General features: G+C 52.6%; 1 protein-coding gene across 1 annotated transcript in view; it reads left to right on the top strand.

Annotated features, from left to right (window-relative positions):
- Positions 1-22,257, top strand: part of cfap54 (cilia and flagella associated protein 54) — a 35,943-nt gene extending 13,686 nt beyond the window's left edge. The window contains exons 28-68 of the mRNA XM_064319528.1: positions 1-133; positions 639-725; positions 859-985; positions 1,361-1,475; positions 1,588-1,691; positions 2,322-2,519; positions 2,957-3,120; positions 3,268-3,467; positions 3,730-3,924; positions 4,200-4,390; positions 4,674-4,809; positions 5,261-5,336; positions 6,202-6,357; positions 6,604-6,783; positions 7,067-7,154; positions 7,266-7,436; positions 8,238-8,304; positions 8,474-8,659; positions 9,113-9,199; positions 9,413-9,529; positions 9,682-9,735; positions 9,916-10,066; positions 10,490-10,677; positions 10,894-11,045; positions 11,262-11,364; positions 11,556-11,700; positions 11,843-12,003; positions 12,319-12,465; positions 12,977-13,103; positions 13,189-13,341; positions 13,772-13,880; positions 14,060-14,180; positions 16,230-16,331; positions 16,725-16,851; positions 17,027-17,170; positions 17,374-17,537; positions 18,059-18,166; positions 18,899-19,005; positions 20,667-20,790; positions 21,108-21,182; positions 21,539-22,257. Coding sequence (XP_064175598.1) covers positions 1-133; positions 639-725; positions 859-985; positions 1,361-1,475; positions 1,588-1,691; positions 2,322-2,519; positions 2,957-3,120; positions 3,268-3,467; positions 3,730-3,924; positions 4,200-4,390; positions 4,674-4,809; positions 5,261-5,336; positions 6,202-6,357; positions 6,604-6,783; positions 7,067-7,154; positions 7,266-7,436; positions 8,238-8,304; positions 8,474-8,659; positions 9,113-9,199; positions 9,413-9,529; positions 9,682-9,735; positions 9,916-10,066; positions 10,490-10,677; positions 10,894-11,045; positions 11,262-11,364; positions 11,556-11,700; positions 11,843-12,003; positions 12,319-12,465; positions 12,977-13,103; positions 13,189-13,341; positions 13,772-13,880; positions 14,060-14,180; positions 16,230-16,331; positions 16,725-16,851; positions 17,027-17,170; positions 17,374-17,537; positions 18,059-18,166; positions 18,899-19,005; positions 20,667-20,790; positions 21,108-21,182; positions 21,539-21,658 — 5,460 coding nt within the window. The 3' untranslated portion in view covers positions 21,659-22,257. The remainder of the gene's footprint in view (positions 134-638; positions 726-858; positions 986-1,360; positions 1,476-1,587; positions 1,692-2,321; positions 2,520-2,956; positions 3,121-3,267; positions 3,468-3,729; positions 3,925-4,199; positions 4,391-4,673; positions 4,810-5,260; positions 5,337-6,201; positions 6,358-6,603; positions 6,784-7,066; positions 7,155-7,265; positions 7,437-8,237; positions 8,305-8,473; positions 8,660-9,112; positions 9,200-9,412; positions 9,530-9,681; positions 9,736-9,915; positions 10,067-10,489; positions 10,678-10,893; positions 11,046-11,261; positions 11,365-11,555; positions 11,701-11,842; positions 12,004-12,318; positions 12,466-12,976; positions 13,104-13,188; positions 13,342-13,771; positions 13,881-14,059; positions 14,181-16,229; positions 16,332-16,724; positions 16,852-17,026; positions 17,171-17,373; positions 17,538-18,058; positions 18,167-18,898; positions 19,006-20,666; positions 20,791-21,107; positions 21,183-21,538) is intronic.
- The last annotated feature ends 3,181 nt before the right edge of the window (positions 22,258-25,438 follow it).

The following is a 25,438-nucleotide window of genomic DNA, read 5'->3' as shown; positions in this document are numbered from 1 at the left end:
GCTCCGGGGGAGCGGCCCCAGAAGAAGACGGGCTGGGGCCTGGAGGACGAGGAGCCCAGCGCGCAGCTGAGGGCCCTGGAGGCCGGCGTGCTGGAGAACGCCCCAGCAGCCACGGCACAGCCCCAGGGCACGGGTGAGACCCTCCTACCCACGCTGCACTGTGTTTATATGTGCGGACATAGTCATGTGATTCAGCAGATCACATGACTATGATTCAGCAGGCCACATGACTATGAGGATGCTGGATGCCAGCACCCTGCACCCTTCTCATGTCAAACTGCTGAAGCTAAGCAGCCATACCACCTTGTACCCTTGAAAATGAGATCCCTTCAATTGCCTTCCCCACATTGATTCATCACTTGCAAACGAGACTCCAGTTCTCAGTTGATCTCCCTTAGGGATCGGAACTACAGTCCTCGACAGCTTCAGCCTGTTCCTTTCCGTCACCTGCCGCAACCTTGGAAACAAGGCAGCCAATTAACGACTTCGCAGAAGCGTTCTCTTGTTCTGAAACGCAACAAAGACCGGCAGACGCTGCGGGCTCCTCCGGGACAGGGGCCCCGAAATCTCTGCCCAGCCGTAGAGTTGGTTTGTTCCATTAAGGTGAAAGAAAGTGAAACGTGTTGCACCTCTCGCAGGGCTCCAGGACCTGACGGGCCAGGAGGACTTCATCCTGGTCTACGGCCTCGTCTGCACCAGCCCCCCCCAGACGGCCTTCAGAGACGGTAACGCTCCGGGACCCGCGCGGCGCGTTCCCACGGCGACCTTACCGCGGCCTTTCGTTGCAGCGCACTGCGGACGCGTAACTGAAACAGATTCGGCGTAAAAAACTGAAATTAAGCCCCGCCCCTTCCACAGTGATGAAGATGAAGAGGAGGGCCTTCTTCCTGGAGCTGGCCGTGCCGCTCCTGCAGAGGGCGCTGCGGGAGGACCGGCTGGAGCATGTGCTGGAGTGGGGACAGGGCGTCCTGAGCTGGCTCTGCAGGTGTGTGTGTGTGTGTGTGTGCGCTGGAGTGGGGACAGGGCGTCCTGAGCTGGCTCTGCAGGTGTGTGTGTGTGTGTGTGTGTGCGCTGGAGTGGGGACAGGGCATCCTGAGCTGGCTCTGCAGGTGTGTGTGTGAGAAAGTGCGTAACATGCGCATTGGCAGGGCAACAGTGCGTTCTCTGTGTAGCCAAAGAGAAGCAAGATCATACAGGATCTCTGTCCAATCACAGCGCAGAGATCTGCAGCCTTTTACCATTATGACATCATCCCTAGGATGTCAGATGGTCTGAGCCAACACAAGGTAACCAGCTTTAATGTGAAGCTGACTGGAGAAGCGCTGTCTGATTATTTTTTGGGGGGGGGGGGTGTTGTCAGACGGGACGAGGGTATGACGGGGTTGAAGAAGATCGCTACGACAGAGCTGAGGGGCCAGGGCGGGGCCGAGGACGAATCCAAGAAGTACACATCATCCGTCATCGAGTACAACAAGGTGAGCGAGGGGACGCCCCAGCTCCACCGCACCGGTCCTGTTGTGTCTCTTTGGGGTACGCCTCCCTCTTTGGGCTGGGGGGAGTCTGAGCTGGCGTTCCTTCTCTGTGCAGAAAACGAAGACCAGCACCGCCACCGCCACCGCCGCGGACAGGAAGAGGAAGGACCGTCACCAGAGGAAACAGACGGGCCTTCTGAAGCCAGAGCTCACCGAGAGGTTTTACCAGAGCAATGCTTTTTACTGAAACCACTGTGTCTGTCCGTCCGTCCTTCTGACTGTCTGTCCGTCCGTCCGTCCTTCTGACTGCCTGTTCGTCTGTCTGTCTGTCTGACCCCACGATCCCTTTCGTGCCGCACGCAGAGCGCTCCTGTTGTAGAGCCACTCGGTGCTGCGCTTCACTGTGAAAACTGTCTTAAAATCATTTGACAGAATTCAAATTTTTTAAATTAACTTACAAACTTTTATCCGTACGTCTTCCAAAAAATTTGTTTTGAACAAACTGGTTTTGCCGCTGATCTCTGCTCCGTGCGCGCTTATGTCTGCCAGACGCTCAAACGCAAACGTAGCTCGCGAAGCGGAAAGGCGAGATGAGTGCTCCTGCCGTCCCCCGCGGTCACAGTCGCTAGCCGCCGCGCGCGCCCGCCGCTGGCAGCTAACGCTGCCTCGGTGAACGCAGCGTAACGACTTTGTGTCCGACTGATAGCACCCCATTGGCCCTTGCGAACGGGCTGAGCGGTGGAAACGGACCTATCCCTGCCTGTCACACGCGCTCATGATCGGCTGCTGTGGTTGGTGTGAACGTGGACGTGCGTCTTGTGGTTTCTCGTTTTTTTTAACGGGCTCCAGGGAGATTGAGGCGCTGGACGTCCTGCTGACCCTCCTGCCCCCCCTCCTGCGCCGGGCTCAGCGTCGGAGGCGCCTGCGCCGGGTGTGTGCTGACGAGCGGCCCGGCCGTTGCCATGTCAACCTCGGCGTGGCCCTGAGTCACATGATCCTGCTGCGCAGGAGTCTGGAGCAGAGACTGCCATCTGCTGTGCAGCACAGGTAATTACACCCCTCTGTCCAGCACAGGTAATTACACCCCACTGTCCAGCACAGGTAATTACACCTCTCTGTCCAGCACAGGTAATTACACCCCACTGTCCAGCACAGGTAATTACACCCCACTGTCCAGCACAGGTAATTACACCTCTCTGTCCAGCACAGGTAATCACACCCCACTGTCCAGCACAGGTAATCACACCCCACTGTCCAGCACAGGTAATTACACCCCTCTGTCCAGCACAGGTAATTACACCCCACTGTCCAGCACAGGTAATCACACCCCACTGTCCAGCACAGGTAATCACACCCCACTGTCCAGCACAGGTAATCACACCCCACTGTCCAGCACAGGTAATCACACCCCACTGTTAGTTAGTGAAGACTCCCCTGCAGTGAAACAGTCTCCCTCTCCCTCTCCCTCTCTCTCTGTTTTGCAGGTACAGCCGGCTGGACCCCTCCCTCTTCTCTCTGGCCCACTGTGGCGTTGTGGTGTCCCGGGGCGGTGCACCCCAGGGCAGCGGGGACCCCCAGCTCCCGCCCCCCCCTGCCAAGCCCACCCTTCAGCCCAGTTTGGGAGCACCCCCACAGCAGGACGGGGAAAGTACGCGCCTCACGCGCCATGAAATAAGCCAGACAAATGCTAACAGCGCTAAAAACCAATAACGTCTCAGTTGCTGTGTACAGCAGAGCAGAATCAGTATCTCTCTCTCTCTCTCCCCCCTTTCTTTCTTTCTTCCTCCGCTCTCAGAGGGGAAAAACAGCAGCAGGGAGGAGTCCAGCCAGACGGGGAGTGAGGAGGAGAGCGACGCAGACACGCCCCGCACCCAACTCACCAATGAGCAAGGCCCCGGTGGGCCGTCCCTTCTCTGCGCCACGCCCACCGGCGCCAGCCCCTCCCACTTCATACAGACCCTGGACAAGGCGCTGCTGCATTTTAGGAGAGCCATGGTACTGTGACCGTTCCTACACACACACTGCCCCACAGAACCATGGGACTGTGACTGTTCCTACACACACACTGCCCCACAGAACCATGGGACTGTGACTGTTATAGCAGCAAAAGGGGAACCAACTCCATATTAATGCATATTGGTGTGATGTTCGGATGTTCACATACTTTTGACCATGTAGTGTAACTGCATGTAGTCCATGCAACTGCAGGTGTGTATGAGTGAGTGTAACAGTGGGGGTGTTTGTGTGTGTGCTGCAGGTCCTGGCCCATCGAGGGGGTCTCTGGACGTCTCTGCAGTGGGTGTGTCGTGTGCTGTGGGACCACGCCTCCGCGGTCGCCTCATTGGTGGAGCAGGGTCACGCCCCCCTGTCCCCAGAGCAGCTGGACTCCGCCCTCACACCCCTGCTGGCCCTGGCCACAGACTTGCTGATGGACATGATGCACAGACTGCAGGTGCTTTGAATGCATTCACTCATTCACTGATACGGCACTTCTAACCCATTCAGAGACACTTAACATTCACTCATTCACTCCAGCTCATTCAATCCAGATCTCTCACCCATTCAACGATATGCTTAATGTACATTCAGCCATTCAATTCACACTCATTTATACACTATGTTACCCCCGTACAAGAGTATTGCGCCCTGTCCCATCATGCTCTGCTGCTCTGGGAACAGTGCGGCATATATCCCAGCGTGCTGAGCGCCCGACGCTGATCTCTGCAGATGTGGAAGCTGTTTGAGAGTGGGGCAGAGGGGGCGGAGCCGGGGGCGGAGCCGGAGGCGGCAGGGGGCGGGGCCGGGCCCGACCCGGCCTGGCTGCGCGCGCTCGCCCTGCGCGGCCTGGAGCTGCTGGCCCGGCGGGAGAAGTGGGAGTCCCTGGCCCACCTGGCGCTGCTGTTCAACCGCGTCACACGGTGACTCCGCCCACTGCGCCCGCACACGCACACGCACGGCCGGTTACCGTGGGAACCGGTTACAGCCGACACCATTCATCTATAGCTCGCCTATTGCTGGGTGTTTTTTTTTCATCAATCTGAATTTGGACACGGGCCGGGTGTTTCATAGATGTTGGGTTGCTGAACCAGAGAGAGCTGCAGTCAGACGGGGCGGGTGTTTAATAGATGTTGGGTGGCTGTTCCAGAGAGCTCTACATTCACACGGGCCGGGTGTTTAATAGATGTTGGGTGGCTGTTCCAGAGAGAGCTACAGTCAGACGGTGACCCCGCTCCTGCTGCACGCCCAGAGGAGGCTGCAGGAGAGGATCGTCCGTTTGGGGGGGCCCCCCGTCCCGCAGCCGCACTTCACCCGCACGGAGGCCGTCGCCGGGGAAAAGGTCAGAGCGATGTTCTGCACAGATGTCAAACCTGCTTCACACACATGCACGAGGAAGTACCATGTAGACCAGGGATAGTGTGCAATAAAAGTATTTCCCCCAACATGATTGTCATGCTTGTCTTTTCATCAGAATACTTAGCCATTGCTCTTCACTTATGCTAAAAACTATGACTAGTGGATAAAATTTCTCGTGACAAATTTGGATTAAAAAAATCCCATCGACTCCCATTCAAAATGAATCATAATTTAATCCAGAATTATTTAAACACTAAAACGAATTCTCCGTCAAATTGTTTGATTGACAAGCAGCCTCGTTTACTACCGTGCTGCCGAGGGCGCCCCAGGTCCCCTGGTTTTGGGGGTCCCCCTGTTCCTAATCAGCAGCGGCTTTGTTCATGAGGGGGGGGGTGAAATGTGACTGAGGCTGGCGTGTCGCCCCCGTGTTTTAGGTCACCTGCAGGAACTACGGCGACGTGCAGCTGCTGCTGACCGGGGGGCTCCCCAAAACGACGGGCGAGACCTCAGGTACCGCTGCCTCGCCGCTGCCAGATGTCCCCTGCACAGTGTTAACGGCGTTATGATGATCTCTGTGCCCTTATTTATTACTGTGCTTACGTACGGTACATATACGCGTTACTCAGCCGTTCCTGTCTTGCCTGTGGGTGCGAGGACCCCTATGGAAATAACTCAATGGCTTGGATTAACGATTCATACATGACCGATAAATAAGTCGTTTATTCATCCTCTTACGAGTGTCCACAGTGTTTTCCACAAATTGCGTATGTGGAGTCCACAAGTGTTTCCATCTCAGATGAATCTGTGTGAGATTACAGCTTCGAACAGCACCACAGGGAAATACAGCGCCTGCTCACAGACCAGATTCTACCCTGTAATTAAGGACTAACAGCTACTGTTTATTTTGTTGACTTCTGATTACTTCAGTAGCAATTGTACAATTTGGTCCACGGTTTAACGAATCGCACTGTGGTGGAGATTTGATGCCCCCTAGTGTTTCAAGCAGGATTTGATTTCCGTAAGCAAGGAGTTGCAGCAAGACCAGCCATAATGAAAAGGACTGGAGAAAACAAGGAGCAGATTCAAAGGAACTTTTCACTCAGCGTGTGTGTGTGTGTGTGTGTGCGCGCGTGTGAGAGAGAGAGAGTATGTGTGTGTGTGAGTGTGAGTGTGAGTGAGACAGATAGAGTGTGTGCGTGTCTGTGTGTGTGAGTGAGACAAAGAGAGAAAGAGACAGAGGGAGAGAGTGTGTGTGTGTGTGCGTGTGAGTGAGACAGGGAGAGTGTATGTGCGTGTCTGTGTGTGTGAGTGAGTGAGAGAGAGTGTGTGTAAGACAGACAGTGCTCAGGGTTTTGTCTCTCTCTCTCTCTGGCAGAAAGTCAGAGGGCTCAGGTGCTGGTGTGTGTGCCTCTGGACGTGACGGACACTCTGCGCACTTTCCGGGAGACTCTGGGGAGAAGGCCGTATGTTCTACAGACCCTACAGCACAGTGAAACCCTGCTGCTACTGCTGCTGGCCAACACACAGACCCGTGAGTCTGCACACCAAGGCTGTGCATGTGTGTGTGTGTGTGTGTGTGTGTGTGTCTGTGCGTGTGCATGCATGTGTCTGTGTGTGTGTGTGTGCGTGTGTACATGTGTCTGTCTGTGTGTGTGTGTGTATGTGTATGTGTGTCTGCGTGTGTGTATGTGTTTGTGCATGTGTGCGTGTGTGTCTGTCTGTCTGTCTGTCTGTGTGTACAGAGATGGCTGAGTGCAGTGTCTTTCTCACTATGGAGGTTTTGGGGTCCCCTCCTGCCTGGCGGGTCAGTCCCAGGGCAGGGTGGGGTTCAGGCCGGCAGCCATAGCCCCCCCTGACCTGTCTGAGGAGGACTTCAGCAGCCTGGACTCAGTCTACCACTGCAGCCTCCCCCCGTCCCAGCTACAGGCCGTCATCTCGTCCTACACCAGCTCCATCGGTGAGTCACACCTCCCAAAACTCCACCACACTGTACAGTATCCTTACCACCAACCTCACCACACTGCCCAACAAACAGTCTTACTGGCAACTCCACACTGCCCACTAGCCTTACTGCCAACTCCACACTGCCCACCAGCCTTACTGCCAACCCCACACTGTCCACCAGATTTACTGCCAACTCCACACTGTATATACCGCCCACACCGCCAGTAGTGTGTCTATGTGGATGAAAGCAGTGTGCGGGTATAAAAGCACTGATCTTCTGCATGTGGTTTGCACAGAGTATCTGGAGGCGAATAAGCAGAACTCTCTGAGGGTCCAGGCACTGCACGACCTGGGAAACCTGCACTATTACTGTGGGAACAAACGGTACAGTGCGCACCTGCCTGCTGGCATTAATTGCTGCTATTGCGTTGGATCAATGCCAGGACCACACTGACCATTCCCTCTGGGTGTGTGTCTGTGTGTGTGTGTACCCAGGGCAGCACAGACGCACTGGAGCAGGGCTCTGGACTGTGCGCTGCAGTGCACGGGGGTGTTGGGGTCCTGGGACGGGGCCTCGTGGGGCAGCGCCCCCCCCAGGGAGGCTCTGCGTCAGGCCGGGGTCTGGGGCTGCCTGCAGGGGGCCGTGCTCAGCGCCAAAATCGCGCAGTGAGTGCAGCCGGGCGCCATGCGGGCTGCTGTCCTTCCCGTGTCGAACCCGGGGCCTGTCCTCCTCACTTGATTACACAACACCTTCGTTTTACCTGTAGGCCCCACACTGGCCTCCTGTCATGTGACATCATAAACTATACAGAACCCTGATCCAATCTCTGTTCCTTAGTTCAGTGTACAGCAAAAGCATTGTACTGCTGTGGGGGGGTGGGGGGGGTGGGGGGAAAGGGGAGTCACACACAGGTGGCTGAGTAACAGCCAATCGTATCGCAGCACATGGAAGTCGGCACTCTACACAAAATAATGCCTCCACACCAGCGTGGAATTGACGGCAATGCGACAATTGCATTTCTTGTGCCTCATGTTCCATTGACATTGTCAAACTGTGACAAGAATGGCGAGCCACGAAAATCAGTGTGTGCTCATACGCACGCAAGTCAATTGTTCATACGAGTGATTCGTTCAATTCTCTTTTACCATCATTTCATTCATAAAAATGGCATGGCCTTTGGCATGAAATTAAGTGTACTAAATTAGAACACAGTCAGATAAATACCACAGCGTGCAATGCAAAACTCACGTCACCAAACATTTAACCTAATGTCTGATCCATTCAATTGCACCTATTAATAGGCACTAGGGCAGTAATAATCTCTGGCCGGTTGTTACTGGTTGAACTGCAGTGGAACGCTGCACTGCTTGCAGCGATATTTCCATGAGTTGTACTCAATATCTGTTACAGCTTTACTGTTCATTGTAAAGGGAGGGTCCTCCTCACTGCTTCTTCATCACCTGCAGGTTTGTCCTGACCTCTGACCTCAGCCAGCGGACCCACTGCAGTCTCCTGTCTGCCCGGCTCTTCAAGGTACAGCCTTTAACTCCACACATGTAACCCAGACACCTGCACCCCTACACCTGTAACACCGATACCTGTAACCCCACACCTACAACCCTATACCTCTGACCCTACACCTGTAACTCTACACCTGTAACCCCAATACCTGTAACCCCACACCTGTAACCTACTTCTCCAGCTCGTGCTGACAGCCTCTCTGCCCCACCCTGAGGCAGACTGGCGGTACTGCGCCTATGAGCTGGGCTCTGAGCTGCTACCGGGTCTGGACCTCTTCTCCAGTCCCGCCCGGGTCCACGCAGGCGCCACTGCCTCCAGCCTGGCCTTCCTGTGCCACTGGCTCTACGGCTCTGGCCACTACCTGAAGGTGAGGTGCCCCTTCTGGGAGGGGCTACTGGTGACGTGATGTGACGAGCTCGGAATGAGATGTCATTTGTTATGATGTAATGTGATGTAACGTGCTTGAAATGTAATGGGATGTATTGTTATTGTGGTGTAATGTGTTTGTGATGTAATGTGTCTGCGATGTAATGTGTTGTAATGTAATATGTTTGTGGTGTAATATGTCTGTTGTGAAATGTGTTTGTAGTGTAATGTGTTTGTGGTGTAATGTGTTTGTGGTGCAATGTGTCTGTGATGTAATGTGTTTGTGATGTGATATGTTTTTGGTATAATGTGCTTGTGGTGTAATGTGTCTGTGATGTAATGTGTTTGTGATGTAATGTGTTTTTGGTGTAATGTGTCTGTGATGTGATATGTTTTTGGTATAATGTGCTTGTGGTGTAATGTCTGTTCTCTGCATGTGTCTCTGGTTCTGCAGGTCCTGCCCTTGCTGTCGCTGTATCTCTACCTTGTGGGGACTGTGTGTGGAGACCCAGACCGCACCGCTGAGGGCCGAATCCTCAGAGTGAGTGTGTGAGCCGTGTGCATCGCTGTGTGTGTGTGTGTGTGTGTGTGTGTGTGTGTGTGTGTTTGTGTGTGTGCGCACGCGTGTGCAAGGATATTCTGTCAGTAAAGTAACACGTTTGTGTGTGGGTGGGTTTAAGAATATGTTCAGTCTGATCTGTGTAACAGGTGTGTGTGTGTGTGTCTGTGCGTGTGTGTGTGTGTGTGTGTGTAGGTTCAGGTACTGACGGAGCTGGGTTTCTACGGAGACGCTATGAGGGAGCTGGCCTCTCTGAGACCGGGAGAGAGGACCCCTCAGCCCCACGGCACCTTCATCTGCACAGAGCACACGGTAACACAGGAGTATCAGCCAATCACAACAGTAACACAGGAGTATCAGCCAATCAGACAGCTCAGTGTGTCCAGCCAAACTATTATTGCACCCTTCTTTGTACAAACAGTCATCGGTACTCAACCAAGCGTATATTACTGTTCTGCCTGCAGGCAAAGAAGATGTTTGATACCGGAAAACCCCTCCTAGACCCATCTAACCTACAGGTGAGTGAGCGTGATCGCTGAGCAAGCCGCAGCGCTAGCCACCTGTGACAGGTTCACCGCTCCATTCATGGCTCCATTACTTGGCAACGTTGGCTAATGCTAACTCGGTATCTCAGGCTAATGGGCATTTGAATAGCCAGCCCTGGTGAAAGGAAACGCGGCGCTGTGCTCCCTGTGTAGGCCGTGGAGGAGCTGGTGAGCGGGGGCCAGGGCTCGGAGCTCCCTGCTCTCTATCGCCCCCTCCTGGTGTGGAGGCTGACCCTGGCCAGAGCCCAGCTCATCCTGGCCCTGTGCCGAACCATCCCCCATTTCCCAGAACCACAAGAAACAGGTAATAATAATAACAATAATAATAATAATATATAATAATAATAATAATAACATATTTAGCCTTTGATTGCAATGATGCTGTCACTGAGCATTCGTGCTTCTACAGTGGAAATTCTCAGCTGAATCGTAAAAGGAATAAAGACCCACCAACTCTAATGAAAGGAAAAAAAGAAATGAAAGGAAAGGTTATTTTCACTGAAGTTCCCTGTAGCTCACACCTCGTCCTAAACTTTAGACTTAATAAAGTGAAGTGCCATAAATTTTGTCCATAGAAACTACATTATGTCCATCATATTTTTTTCCTACTTCTCTAAGAAAGAACTGTGGTCATTGCAGCTTAAACAGGAATCATTTGAAGTCAGACATACTTCAAGTTAAAAGTCTTGATGTCACAATAAAAGCCTCCCTGTCTCTGGGCCCTGAGGTGATCCAGAGGGCCCGGCTCAGGAGACCCCAGCTGACCCCGGCTCGCCCGCCGGTGAGAACAAGGGGCGCCCCCCTAGCGGCGAACCCCAACCCCCTCCCGCCTCCTCCCCCGCCGAAAGACCCACGGAGCCCCCCCGCCAGCCGCCGGACCCCACCAGGGGTGCCCTGACCCCCGTCACACTAAAGGCACGGGACGCGCCGCATTTCACACGGATTGGACAAAAAACGCTCTTTTCCTAGTCAGACCCGGTCAACGCGAAAACGACAAATGACACTATGCGCTGTGTGTTTAGAAACACGAAGGGCCGTGAGGTTTTGAAGTTGGGTGGTAGCCCAGTTGAAGCCCTGTCGGAAAGTGCTGTCCTGTACTAAGGTGCTGTTTAACTGGTTGTTTTGCCGTAGGCTTCATTGCTGGATGAGGCTGCTCGTGTTCTGACCTCCGTGCTGCAAAGCCTCCGGTCAGCAGGGGGCGGTGTGGAGGAGCTGGAGCTGGCTGTAGAGACCAGGCTGCTGCTCTCCGCAGTGTACCTGGAGCAAGGCAAGTGCGCCTGCAGGTATGTGTGCCGCCACTGCAGCGTGCTCTTGTTTGAATTGAGGCTGTGTTAATGAAGGATTAAAGCTGTGTTAAGGCTGTGCTAAGGCTGTGTTAATGATGGATTAAAGCTGTGTTAAGGCTGTGCTAAGGCTGTGTTAATGGTGGATTAAGGCTGCGTTAAGGCTGTTCTAAGGCTGTGTTAATGGAGGATTAAGGCTGTGCATGCTCCTTGCAGTGCAGACCTGGCGGTGTCTGCTCTGCAGCTTCTCCAGGATACCCACGATCAGGATGGGAAACCCCACCCCACTGACTGGCTGGCCACACTGTCAACTACCCCGGTACTGCCCCCTACAGATCACAGTCGGCAAATGTTTTTTTGCAGCTGCATGTGTGAACTCATTTGCTTTGTAATGTCTGTTTGTATGCATTTGTGTTTGTGTGTGTTTGTGTCTCTGTGTGCATATATGTGTGCATTTTGTGCTTGACTGTGTATGTGTATGTGTGTGTGTGCGTGTGCATATGCCCACAGGCGCGTGCGATAGAGGCAGACCCCAGTGACGTTCCCCAGGCTGTGGAGGCCAGAGAGCGGCTGAGCAGGGCTCTGTGGCTGCGCTGCCGCCTGGCTCTGCTCAGGGCCCTGGTGGCTCACATCCCTGGGACTGCCATACACCCAGGTACAGCACAGCAACGCACCCAGCCAACCACTGCAGCAGATTGTGCATGTGTGGAGGTTTGCATTACAGGTATATGTATGGTTGAACTGTGGCCTGTCGACACTATGGGCGTGCACTCCAACTGTGTGTGTGTAACATGTAGGTGTGGACAGCAGTACTGAAGCTGCCAGGCTGCTAGCAGAGGGCCTGCAGGAGGCTGAGGCTTGGGGAGACCCTGACACCCGCGCCCTCCTGCTCCACCAGGGGGTGCTACTGCACACACACCGAGGGAGACCCCGAGAGGACATCATTTCCCAGCTGCAGGTCATACGCACTGTGGTCATGCATACACTCAATACACTCAATACACACACACACACACACACACAGCTGCAGGTCACACACACTGTGGTCATGCATACACTCAATACACTCAATACACACACACACACACGCACACACACAGCTGCAGGTCACACACAGAGCCACAGGTTACACACACACACACACACAGCTACAGGTCACTCAAACACACACACACACACAGATACAGGTTACACACACACACACACACACACACACACACACAGACTTCGTTGCAGTAAACTCTGTGGCTTGCCATGTATGTGTGTGCTTCAGGAGGCGGTGGGTCTGCTGTCTGGATGCCGCTCTCTGTCCCCCCGCTCCTCCCTCACCCTGGCAACCAGCGCCCTGCAGCTGAGTGACCTGAGGAGAACTGGCAACCACAGCCTCCTGCTCCTCACCCAGGAGCTGCTGCAGCAGCAGGTCAGACTCCGCCTCCTCCATCCCCTCCAATCACGTACAAACACGCGTTACCAATGCATTGCGCTCACTCATTTAAATGGTCCATCAGCGACTAAATGACCACCAAGCGTCTAAATGGCCAATTAGAGCCCAAGTTGTTGCTCTATGTCTAAACAAATGATTAGTGGCTGAATGGTTGCTCAGGGTTTAAACAATTCATTAGTGATTACATGGCGACTCAGTGTCTAAACAGTCAATTAGTTACCATGGTTACTGAGTGTCTAAATCAGTGGTAACCAGCTCCTGTTCCTGGAGATCTACCATCCTGTAAGGTCTTCATTTCAACCCTAATTTGCCACAACTGAGTCTACTAATTAGGAGCTCAACAAGATTTCTAGCTGTTGAATGAGGTGCGCTTTGTTAGGGTTGGAATAAAAACCTACAGAATGGTAGATCTCCAGGAGCAGGGTTGGTTACCACTCGTCTAAAAGGCCACATCTGTCTCTGCTTTCTGTGCGACTCTCTCTCTCAGCTCTGTGATCTGGGGGAGTCTGTGCTGGTCGGGGAGGACTGTCGAGTGCTCCTGACCGCCACCCCGGGTCTAAAGAACATCTACTTGCCACAGCTCCCCCTGCTGGCCAGGGCCACCATGCGGCTGGGTAAGACACCGAGCTTGGCCTGTCGGGTCTGGCATGACACACAGGTGAAGTTATTATGAAGTTGCTAATCTGCGGCATCCTCCAGGCCAGCAGGTGGCGCTGCAGGCTAAGTCTCAGCCTGGCAAGGACGGCAGCCAGTGGCTCTCCGCACAGCAAGTCCTGGATTCGGCTCTGCAGATCGCCAGGGCAACGGTAGCCAGGGATTTGGACCTGGAGACGGATATTCTTTACTGCAAGGGTGAGTTGGGGCCAACTAATGTCTGCAAATGCTATCTCTATTTTGTATACCACACCAATGCTTGAAGTGGGTTAGCGTGCCCACGAGATTTCTTGGCCACAACAGTCACTGTATTGTAGTCCATAAGGATCGATTCAAGTGAGGCCACCCATTGACATGCCATACAAACGGACTTCATTACCCAGATGGAGTCTCGCACCCTCTCCACCCTACCGCGTCCCTCTCCTGCTCTTTTCTTACTGCTTTTCTACAATGGATCCTGTCTTTTCAGCAAGTTAGCTTGGCTCAAAAAGACGAAGGTTCCAGAACGTTCCAGGCTGTACGGAGCTGACTATGTTTTGCTCATTCGAGTACCAGCTTTTATTTTTTATCCGTTTAAAACCCTGTGAACGGTGTTCTCTCCCTGCCCTGGTTGTGCGGGTGTGTGTAGGTCTGGTGGAGCGCTCTCTGGTTTCCCTCAGTCTGCTGAAGCCTCAGGCCGCCTCAGAGACCTTTCTTCACATCGTCAGCGTCACACCACCTCACAGTCACACGCTGCAGTGAGTGTCCTGTCTGCATGTTTGAGTGTGTGTGTGTGTGCACGTGTGTGTGTGTGTGTGTGTGTGGGCATGCATGGGCACACCTCTGTTAGGGCGGGGCATGGTGCTATTTCACTGTGTGTGTGTGTGCGCCTGTTTGTGCGTGTGTTTGTGTGTGTGTGTGTGTGTGTGTGTATCAGGCTGATCCGTAGCTGTTATCTGGAGATGGCGAGCCTATATATGCTGCAGTGGGAGCAGAGTTCCTGCAGTACCCAGGACCAGCAGAGCCCCGCCCCTCCCTGCACACCCAAACAGCAGAAGGTACTTTTACACAACCCCACATGACATAAGGAACTCTTATAAAGCATAATCAGGGGTATGACATAAGGCACTCTCATAAAGCCCATGCTCAGGTTATGAGCCCTTATAAAGCACATACTCAGGTTATGAGCCCTTATAAAGCCCATACTCAGGTTATGAGCCCTTATAAAGCCCATACTCAGGTTATGAGCCCTTATAAAGCCCATACTCAGGTTATGAGCCCTTATAAAGCCCATACTCAGGTTATGAGCCCTTATAAAGCACATACTCAGGTTATGAGCCCTTATAAAGCCCATACTCAGGTTATGAGCCCTTATAAAGCCCATACTCAGGTTATGAGCCCTTATAAAGCCCATACTCAGGTTGAGCCCTTATAAAGCACATACTCAGGGTTATGAGCCCTTATAAAGCACATACTCAGGGTTATGAGCCCTTATAAAGCCCATACTCAGGTTATGAGCCCTTATAAAGCACATACTCAGGTTATGAGCCCTTATAAAGCACATACTCAGGGTTATGAGCCCTTATAAAGCACATACTCAGGTTATGAGCCCTTATAAAGCACATACTCAGGGTTATGAGCCCTTATAAAGCACATACTCAGGGTTATGAGCCCTTATAAAGCACATACTCAGGGTTATGAGCCCTTATAAAGCACATACTCAGGTTATGAGCCCTTATAAAGCACATACTCAGGTTATGAGTCCTTATAAAGCACATACTCGGGTTATGAGCCCTTATAAAGCACATACTCAGGGTTATGAGCCCTTATAAAGCCCATACTCAGGTTATGAGCCCTTATAAAGCACATACTCAGGTTATGAGCCCTTATAAAGCACATACTCAGGGTTATGAGCCCTTATAAAGCACATACTCAGGTTATGAGCCCTTATAAAGCACATACTCAGGTTATGAGCCCTTAAAGCACATACTCGGGTTATGAGCCCTTATAAAGCACATGCTCAGGTTATGAGCCCTTATAAAGCACATACTCAGGTTATGAGCCCTTATAAAGCACATACTCAGGGTTATGAGCCGTTATAAAGCACATACTCAGGGTTATGAGCTGTTATAAAGCACATACTCAGGGTTATGAGCCCTTATAAAGCACATACTCAGGGTTATGAGCTGTTATAAAGCACATACTCAGGGTTATGAGCTGTTATAAAGCACATACTCAGGGTTATGAGCTGTTATAAAGCACATACTCAGGGTTATGAGCCCTTATAAAGCACATACTCAGGGTTATGAGCCCTTATAAAGCACATATTCAGGGTTATGAGCTGTTATAAAGCACATACTCAGGGTTATGAGCCCTTATAAAGCACATACTCAGGTTATGAGCCCTTATAAAGCACATACTCGGGGTTATGAGCCCTTATAAAGCACATACTCAGGGTTATGAGCCCTTATAAAGCACATACTCAGGTTATGAGCCCTTATAAAGCACATACTCAGGTTATGAGCCCTTATAAAGCACATACTCAGGGTTATGAGCCCTTATAAAGCACATACTCAGGGTTATGAGCCCTTATAAAGCACATACTCAGGGTTATGAGCCCTTATAAAGCACATACTCAGGTTATGAGCCCTTATAAAGCACATACTCGGGGTTATGAGCCCTTATAAAGCACATGCTCAGGTTATGAGCCCTTATAAAGCACATACTCAGGTTATGAGCCCTTATAAAGCACATACTCAGGGTTATGAGCCGTTATAAAGCACATACTCAGGGTTATGAGCTGTTATAAAGCACATACTCAGGGTTATGAGCCCTTATAAAGCACATACTCAGGGTTATGAGCTGTTATAAAGCACATACTCAGGGTTATGAGCTGTTATAAAGCACATACTCAGGGTTATGAGCTGTTATAAAGCACATACTCAGGGTTATGAGCCCTTATAAAGCACATACTCAGGGTTATGAGCCCTTATAAAGCACATATTCAGGGTTATGAGCTGTTATAAAGCACATACTCAGGGTTATGAGCCCTTATAAAGCACATACTCAGGTTATGAGCTGCTATAAAGCATGTGTCTCACACACAGTCTGCAGGCTGGCAGAGGGCTCGGGTTACCCTGGACAGAGCTCTGACTGAGAGGGAACTGCAGCTGCTGCACTGCTGGGTCTGTGTGAGAGCTGCTAACCAGGTAAGCTTACACACTGCTCACACACGCATGCACACACACACACACACACTGCACACACTCAAACACACACACTGCTCACGCACGCATGTACACACACACACACACACACACACACACACTTACACTGCACTCACACAAACACACACTGCACTCACACACACAGTGTGGCTCATGTTGCTGTGGTCTTCTGTAGGTGAGCGGGGCGTGTACACACACACACACACACACACACACAGGCTCATGTTGCTGTGGTCTGCTGTAGGTGAGCGGAGCATGTACACACACACTGCACTCACACACACACACACACACACACACACAGTACACACACACACACACACACACACACACACACACACACACACAGGCTCATGTTGCTGTGCTCTGCTGTAGGTGAGCGGGGCGCACACGGAGCGCACCCAGCTGTGCGGTGTCACAGCCGCCCCCGGAGGCCCCCTGCAGCCGCCGGACACGCGGAACCTGCCCAGCCTGGCGACCGGCGACCTGCTGGCCTCCTGCGGTAATGCCCCATCGCAACGTCTCGCCCGCGCGCCCGCGCTACGCTTCAGGGGCGGGGATTTCCGTTTTTTGCTCACAGGTCGGGTGATCGCGCGGTGTGCTCGATGCCTAGCGTGGGGACGAACGCGTGTTTTTTTTATTTTTTTAAACGCGTCTCGTTCGTTTTTTATATGCAGGAGGGGCGGAGTCAGCGAGAAACCTCTGTGGCTCCTCCCCGCTGCCGGGGACAGCGGGCCCGCAATGCTCCGAAATCACCTGGGTTCACCTGGCCCGTTACCACGGCCACATCCTCAACCTGCACAGCATCGCCACTCACCCAGGTGTGTGCACCTGAGGGTGTATGTATTACAGTGTGTGTATGTGTGTGTGTATGTGTTACAGTGTGTGTGTGTGTATGTATAACAGTGTGTGTGTGTGTGTGTATGTGTGTGTGTGTGTGTGTGTATGTATAACAGTGTGTGTGTGTGTGTGTGTATGTATAACAGTGTGTGTGTGTATGTATAACAGTGTGTATGTATTACAGTCCCAGACAGTGTTGAGGGCCTGTGCTCTGTGGCGATGGGGAACAGTCTCACTTTGAGACTGGCTCAGCTTCACACGCTGTTCAGCTCCCTCCTGCCCTCCTACAGGGGGCGCTGCTGTCCCCCCCAACCCCCCACCGTCCTGCTGCAGCCCCACGGCACACAGGTCAGTACCAGCGGCTTCAAACTGACATCCCACACAGGTCAGTACCAGCTGCTTCAAACTGCCACAGCACACAGGGTCAGTACCAGCTGCTTCAAACTGACATCATACACAGGTCAGTACCAGCTGCTTCAAACTGACACAGCACACAGGGTCAGTACCAGCTGCTTCAAACTGACACAGCACACAGGGTCAGTACCAGCTGCTTCAAACTGACAATCCACACAGGTCAGTACCAGCTGCTTCAAACTGACATCATACACAGGTCAGTACCAGCTGCTTCAAACTGCCACGGCACACAGGGTCAGTACCAGCTGCTTCAAACTGACATCATACACAGGTCAGTACCAGCTGCTTCAAACTGACAACCCACACAGGTCAGTACCAGGGCAGTATAGGGCAGCAGGTCTGAGCTGTGCTGTAGGTCTCAGCTGTGCTGTGAGTATGAGCCGTGCTGCGCTGTGTAAGCTGTGCTGTGTAAGCTGTGCTGTAGGTCTCAGCTGTGCTGCGCTGTCTGTGTGCAGTCCAGGGCGAGTGAGGAGAGCTTCCCGTGGGCCTGTGCAGACGAGCAGCAGCTGTGCCTCCAGTGGCACTGGCCCGCACTGGACCCGTCTCAGGAGAACCAGAACACGGTATGCCTGCGTCCCGTACCCCAGGGGTACTCTAATCTGGGCCTAGGGCCCCTGCGTCCCGTACCCCAGGGGTACTCTAATCTGGGCCTAGGGCCCCTGCGTCCCGTACCCCAGGGGTACTCTAATCTGGGCCTAGGGCCCCTGCGTCCCGTACCCCAGGGGTACTCTAATCTGGGCCTAGGGCCCCTGCATCCTGTACCCCAGGGGTACCCTAATCTGGGCCTAGGGCCCCTGCGTCCCGTACCCCAGGGGTACTCTAATCTGGGCCTAGGGCCCCTGCATCCTGTACCCCAGGGGTACTCTAATCTGGGCCTAGGGCCCCTGCATCCTGTACCCCAGGGGTACTCTAATCTGGTACAGTACAGTAGGGTACTGTAAGTCAGCAGTGCTGCTGGTTTTCATTCCTCCCCTCTAATCAGGAACTGATTTAGACCTGGCGCACCGGGTGAGTGTAATCTCTGGCCAATCAGTGACATTATTGGACTGTGTCCTATCAGGCAGAAGAGAAAGCCAGCGGTGCTGCTGACCTTGAGGGCCAGGTTTGAGTAGCCATGCTCTGCACACAGTTGCCGCTCTACACACTGTACTCACTGTGAGCTGAGTTCATCAGCAGGATCAGGAGTGAAAGCTGACCCATCGGGTGAGAGGAGAACACACGATTGAGAGGGCTGCTTCTCTTCCTCAGAGAGATGTGAGAAGTGAACCTCCGGGCCGCTGCCCGTTGTCTTTTAGGTCGTGCTCGTGTTCGCGCTCAACCAGGCGCCCGTCTCCGCCCTGAGGCCCGCCCCCGTCAGCCTGTCCCAGCTGCGGTGTGGACGGCGCCGGCTGTCCCGGGACAGGTGACCCCCCGCGCTACAGTACACACTGACCCCTGCACCCTTACACTCTGCACTATATACAGTACACACTGACCCCTGCACACTTACACTCTGCACTATATACAGTACACACTGACCCCTGCACACTTACACTCTACACTATATACAGTACACACTGACCCCTGCACCCTTACACTCTGCACTATATACAGTACACACTGACCCCTGCACACTTACACTCTGCACTATATACAGTACACACTGACCCCTGCACACTTACACTCTGCACTATATACAGTACACACTGACCCCTGCACACTTACACTCTGCACTATATACAGTACACACTGACCCCTGCACACTTACACTCTACACTATATACAGTACACACTGACCCCTGCACCCTTACACTCTGCACTATATACAGTACACACTGACCCCTGCACACTTACACTCTGCACTAATACAGTACACACTGACCCTGCACACTTACACTCTGCACTATATACAGTACACACTGACCCCTGCACACTTACACTCTGCACTATATACACACTGACCCCTGCACACTTACACTCTGCACTATATACAGTACACACTGACCCCTGCACACTTACACTCTGCACTATATACAGTACACACTGACCCCTGCACACTTACACTCTGCACTATATACAGTACACACTGACCCCTGCACACTTACACTCTGCACTATATACAGTACACACTGACCCCTGCACACTTACACTCTGCACTATATACAGTACACACTGACCCCTGCACACTTACACTCTGCACTATATACAGTACACACTGACCCCTGCACACTTACACTCTGCACTATATACAGTACACACTGACCCCTGCACACTTACACGCTGCATTATATACAGTACACACTGACCCCTGCACACTTACACTCTGCACTATATACAGTACACACTGACCCCTGCACACTTACACTCTGCACTATATACAGTACACACTGACCCCTGCACACTTACACTCTGCACTATATACAGTACACACTGACCCCTGCACACTTACACTCTGCACTATATACAGTACACACGGACCCCTGCACACTTACACTCTGCACTATATACAGTACACACTGACCCCTGCACACTTACACTCTGCACTATATACAGTACACACTGACCCCTGCACCCTTACACTCTGCACTATATACAGTACACACTGACCCCTGCACACTTACACTCTGCGCTATATACAGTACACACTGACCCCTGCACACTTACACTCTGCACTATATACAGTACACACTGACCCCTGCACCCTTACACTCTGCACTATATACAGTACACACTGACCCCTGCACCCTTACACTCTGCACTATATACAGTACACACTGACCCCTGCACACTTACACTCTGCGCTATATACAGTACACACTGACCCCTGCACACTTACACTCTGCGCTATATACAGTACACACTGACCTCTGCACACTTACACTCTGCACTATATACAGTACACACTGACCCCTGCACACTTACACTCTGCACTAACCCCTACACACTTACACACCACCTCCTCTCTCTATGCACTGCGCTGTCGTTTCTCAGACTGAACGCACTGCGCTGTGTCGTTTCTCAGACTGAACGCACTGCGCTGTGTCGTTTCTCAGACTGAACGCACTCCGCTGTGTCGTTTCTCAGACTGAACGCGCTGCATGCTGAGCTGTGCTCTCTCTGCGCGGAGGCCTACGTCTCATCCCCTAACCCCGGCCCAAAGCCCTCCAGAGCCCCCGAAAAAGAGGCGCCGCTGGACCCCCTTTTACAGGTTACTGCTCGTCACACGCACCCCGCGCCGCTGAAGGGTACACGGGCGAATTGTGGGATGCCAAGCGTTCTCTGTCACATTACAAAAAACGTTCTTGGCCTCCTTGCTCTACCATGGGTTACAAACTCACTAGGTGTGTCATAACCAGACCTACACTTTACATTAATATGGCTGAGGTTAGAGCGGAAGAGCATCCAGACCTTGGTGTAAATGTCTGTTTATGCTGCTTAGCGAAGCACGGGAAGAGGAGGAGGAACTTTACCTGACACATGCTACTGTGTGTGCGTGTGTGTGTGTGCGTATTTTACCGGTTTCAGGAAAGGAGCAGGCAGTGCTGTGGTCAGATCAGTACTCTGCTGCAGGTGACCAAGGAGGCGGCGGCCATCTCTGAGGTAGGGAGACACGCCCACAAACACACCCTGGGACACGCCCGGCACTGCCTCTCCCTGAAACACGCCCTGCTCTGCCTCCGCTCTGCTAAAAAACATCAATCCCCTCCCAGGCTACATTTCAACATTGTTCAGTTATTCGGTAATTTTCAGGAAACAACACAATCTAAGTGTTACAGTGTGTTATAATACAAACCAAAAATTACCAACCAATACAGGCCTTGGAAACAAAACGTGTGCCAATCAAGGGCTGAAAATCCCAAATAGTGAAACACCCCAGAAGCAGCAGACAGCCCTGCTCTGGGGGGGAGCAGAGTGGCCCCTGGAGTAATTTGGCTGTGCTTGTGCTCTTGACCCAGGTCCCCTTTGAGCCCAGCCTGCAGAACCTGCGCGATCTGGAGCGCTGCTTCAACCCCGGGGGAGGAGCCTCGCTGTCGGGGGGGGCCGTCGTCCAATGGCTGGCCTCCCTGCTGCTCTGAGCGACCCTCACGTCCAACTGACGCTACAGCAAAGAGAGGCTTCTGAACGCACTGCTCCCTTATTATCGCACGCTGACTCTGTGTCCAATCAGAACGCACTCAAATTACACAATTCATTATGTTTGAGACGCTTTCATTGACTGCATCCGCTCCAGTTACCTGATATTCACTAACAGTCCAAACACCATTCATTCCTGTTATCATTACCTGGAAATATATTTTTTAAAACCATCCCAGCGCTTTACACGAACAGAATAAGATGAGATGTATTAGAATGCTGTTCTGCCAGTCAAGCTAGCCATTTCTACCACTTAGACTGATGAAAGCTATCATGCTATTTAGAGAGCTACCTAACCCAGTATGCATTTCTGTTTGAGTGACTGACTAGATGACTAGCAGCCTAAACTTTAAATAAGTAGCTACTTATCTGTTTAGATAGCAAGCAAACCAGCCGATAATTACTGTCAGGCCATCCAGTGTTTATCCTGTTGAGCGAATAGTCCCTATTTGTGTTGCTTCCTTAGCAGAACTGAAGCACCGCTCTGTATCAAAGACTAGGACTATTGTTTCCTCTCAGAATAAATGCAGTCTAAAGCTGACTCCCTGCGTGTGAGTGGTTTCCTCTGTTTAAATAATGCGCAAAATAACGGCTTTCCGGGGGGAAAGTATCCAAAGCACGCGCTCGTCATTCCCTCTAGCGCTGCGGTACGAAGGCGTGCCGACACCCGACTCTAATCACAGAGCCGTCCGCGGGACTTATAACTGTGATTGGTTAACCGGCCCGCGAGGTCACGCCGGGGTATCGGGTCGCAGGTCTCGGGCGTCCCGCTGAAATCGCCGGCTGTGATGTCACGGGCGTGAGATTCTAAGCTCAGGCCGCCGGGGTCGGGGCCCTGGGCTGGCACAGCTGTCACAGGCAGCAGATCTCCACAGTCTCCATGACGACACAGGAGCAGGAGAGCAGCGTTTATATCATACAGCACTTTTTTTAATCATCCGCACGCAGTCTAATTTCCCCCTGACAGCTGTCTATGTGTGGAACAGCTTGGCAGGCCATGGAACCGAAGCAGAGACTATCTGGGGTGTTCAGGCTCGGGCTTCCTGCTCCAGTCTGTAGGTCAGGGCTGCCCAATCCTGTTCCTGGAGACGTACCGTCCTGCAGGTTTTCATTTCAACCATAACTTGGCGTCAGTCTCGAACGCGCGGCCAAGTCGTTGAGCGGTGAGTGAGGTTGACTCAAACGATGGAGGCAGAGACACAGACGCGCGCGCCGCGCGCAACCTCACGACCAATCGAGGAGGGCACGCGTGCGCCTCGAGGGACGGCCGTGCGGCCAATCGGAGAGAGGAGCGCCGTGCAAACACGACCAATCGCGGAGGGAGGCCGTGAACCTTGACCAATCGAGGAGGGAGGCGGTGAAACTGAACCTGTTAGCGGAGCGCAACACGATTTGTGACGATCTGTTAATCATGGTGTCCAGGCTAAACTCAGGCAGCTGGGGAGAACTGCCCATTCACCTACCAGCGCGTGCTTACAGACTCTTCACTCTCACACTGCGCTGTAGATCACATTCGCCTGGCCCCATTAAAGATGAAGTGTGACTGTGCACCAGGCTGCATTCTTCTCTGGTGTCTCGCGTGAAGCAGATCGATTATGCGCTCTGGTTGTTTAGCGAGCGGCAAACGTGAGGTAGGCGCGTGGGCAGCGCTAAAGCAGAGGCTCATGGGAAGTGGTGATAACGGACACTAAGAGTAGGAACTGCAGAAATATCCTCGTTGCTCCCAGTTGTCACGAATCAGGAAAAAAAAAAAACTGCATTAAGAATTGAGCTCGGCAAGGATTCTAATGTTAAAAAAAAAACAAGGCAAGAAAATATGAAAACCAGACTGATTGTCACAGACATATCTTTGCTCCCAAATGAATTTTACGTTGTGGATGAAAGGCACGTTAAACGACGTCAGTTCTGTGCATTTCCCCCGAGCTGAAAGGGTCGAAGCCCGGCTGGAATGGCTTCGCCAGCCACTCGACGGCTGAAAGGAAAATGGCCGACGGTTCAGCCGGGTGCGTCGCTGAAATGGGCGGCGAAGCCACGGCGTAACCCCCCGCTTCGCCCTAAACGCCAATAACCCTCCCGATTCAATTATCCGACGCAGTTTTAGGATCCTGAACGTCGCCTGTGGATAATATTTCCCTGCTGGTCGGACGGGGGGGGGGCGGGGGGAGGGACGGGGGGTTCGGAGGTTTGCCTGTTTCGTGGCTGCGGTCCCAGCGAGCACACAACCCCCCCACCCACCGCCCCCCCACCGGCTGTCTGATCTCAGTCCCACGTTCCCGGAGTAGAAAAGCAGACCTGGTGTGTTGAAGGCAGACAGGGCACCGACGCCCCGTTTTGAAGGTCAGGGACCCCCCTGCTCCAGAGCGCCTGGAGAGACGGCCGCTGGCCGCTGCTGACCCTCACACCGAGTTTACCTGGGCTCCGCTTTACAGCCCCTCAGAGCCCTAGATGGATAATCGCAGCCTTGGTCCGACCTGGCCAGTCACAGCCTTGGTCTGACCTGGCCAGTCACAGCCTTGGTCTGACCTGGCCAGTCACAGCCTTGGTCTGACCTGGCCAGTCACAGCCTTGGTCCGACCTGGCCAATCGCAGCCTTGGTCCGACCTGGCCAATCGCAGCCTTGGCCTGACCTGGCCAGTCACAGCCTTTTGTGTGTGTGTCTGGGTGTGGGTGTGTGTGCGCATGTGTGTGCATGCAACCACAAAAAGAAGAGCAAAGGCTAAAGCCACGTTTGCGTGGATCTTTACATAAGCAACAGACACATCCATCACTCAGGAGGCACAGCTCATCTGGGACGGCTGCAGATTTATGAGCTTCTGGACGAAACCGTAAAAGTGCTCACATCCGCCCTGTCCCTGTTTGGGGGGGTGGGGGGGGTGGAAACAGGCAAGGAAAAGCCATAAACCGTCTGCAGCGACCCCCACGTCAGCGGAGCCTTCCAGAATACAACTGAACACCCTGACAAAGTGTGCTAAAAGACCATCTTTCATCGAAAGACAAAAAAAAACATTTGTGATGAGAGCAATGTGGAAATATTATGGGCCCTGACAGGGCAACCTGTGTGTATTAATGCGTAAAAAACCACATGGACAGTGGAGACGTGTGATTAGGCGAAAAGGAGAACCAGTGGTGTCAGTTCCAGCACACAGGACTGGTCTTAGAAGTCCTAAGTGTCCAATCTGGGCCAAGTCTCTGACTTAGGTAGTCAGGAAAGGACAAGACAAATGACTATGAATCCTCACGAGAGACCAGGCCTGCAGGTCTCCTAAATCTCACAAGGCCACTTACCTGCTTTGGGAGCCAATGCAGATGCTTCTCCTGATGGGCCTGAGAGAGATTTGAGGTGCTCTTCTGCCAAGAGTGCCGATGGACCCCACCTCCACTGGCCTGAGATTGGTTACCGTCTGTCAAAACAGCGGGGAAATAGGACTGCGGGTCAGGTCAGGAGTATCACATGGTGCATTCTGACACTGAAGGAGAACAGAGTCTGATGTCACTCTCCGGCACGTCAGCATTTATCCAATCATCTCCTTGCTACGGAATCAAGAGAGACCACAGAAAGGAGATGACTGGATACAGCTCTGCTTTACAGTCAGTGATGTTCACTGCTTTGCTTTCCATTTGCTGTGAGCATTACTGACTGTAAAGCAGAACTGTGAACATCACTGACCGTAAAGCAGAACTGTGAGCATTACTGACTGTAAAGCAGAACTGTGAGCATTACT

This window comes from Anguilla rostrata, chromosome 19, assembly GCF_018555375.3.
Source record: "Anguilla rostrata isolate EN2019 chromosome 19, ASM1855537v3, whole genome shotgun sequence".
Classification (NCBI taxonomy): domain Eukaryota; kingdom Metazoa; phylum Chordata; class Actinopteri; order Anguilliformes; family Anguillidae; genus Anguilla; species Anguilla rostrata.
Note: the sequence above shows the minus strand (reverse complement) of the source record. Positions and strands in the feature narration are given on the sequence as shown.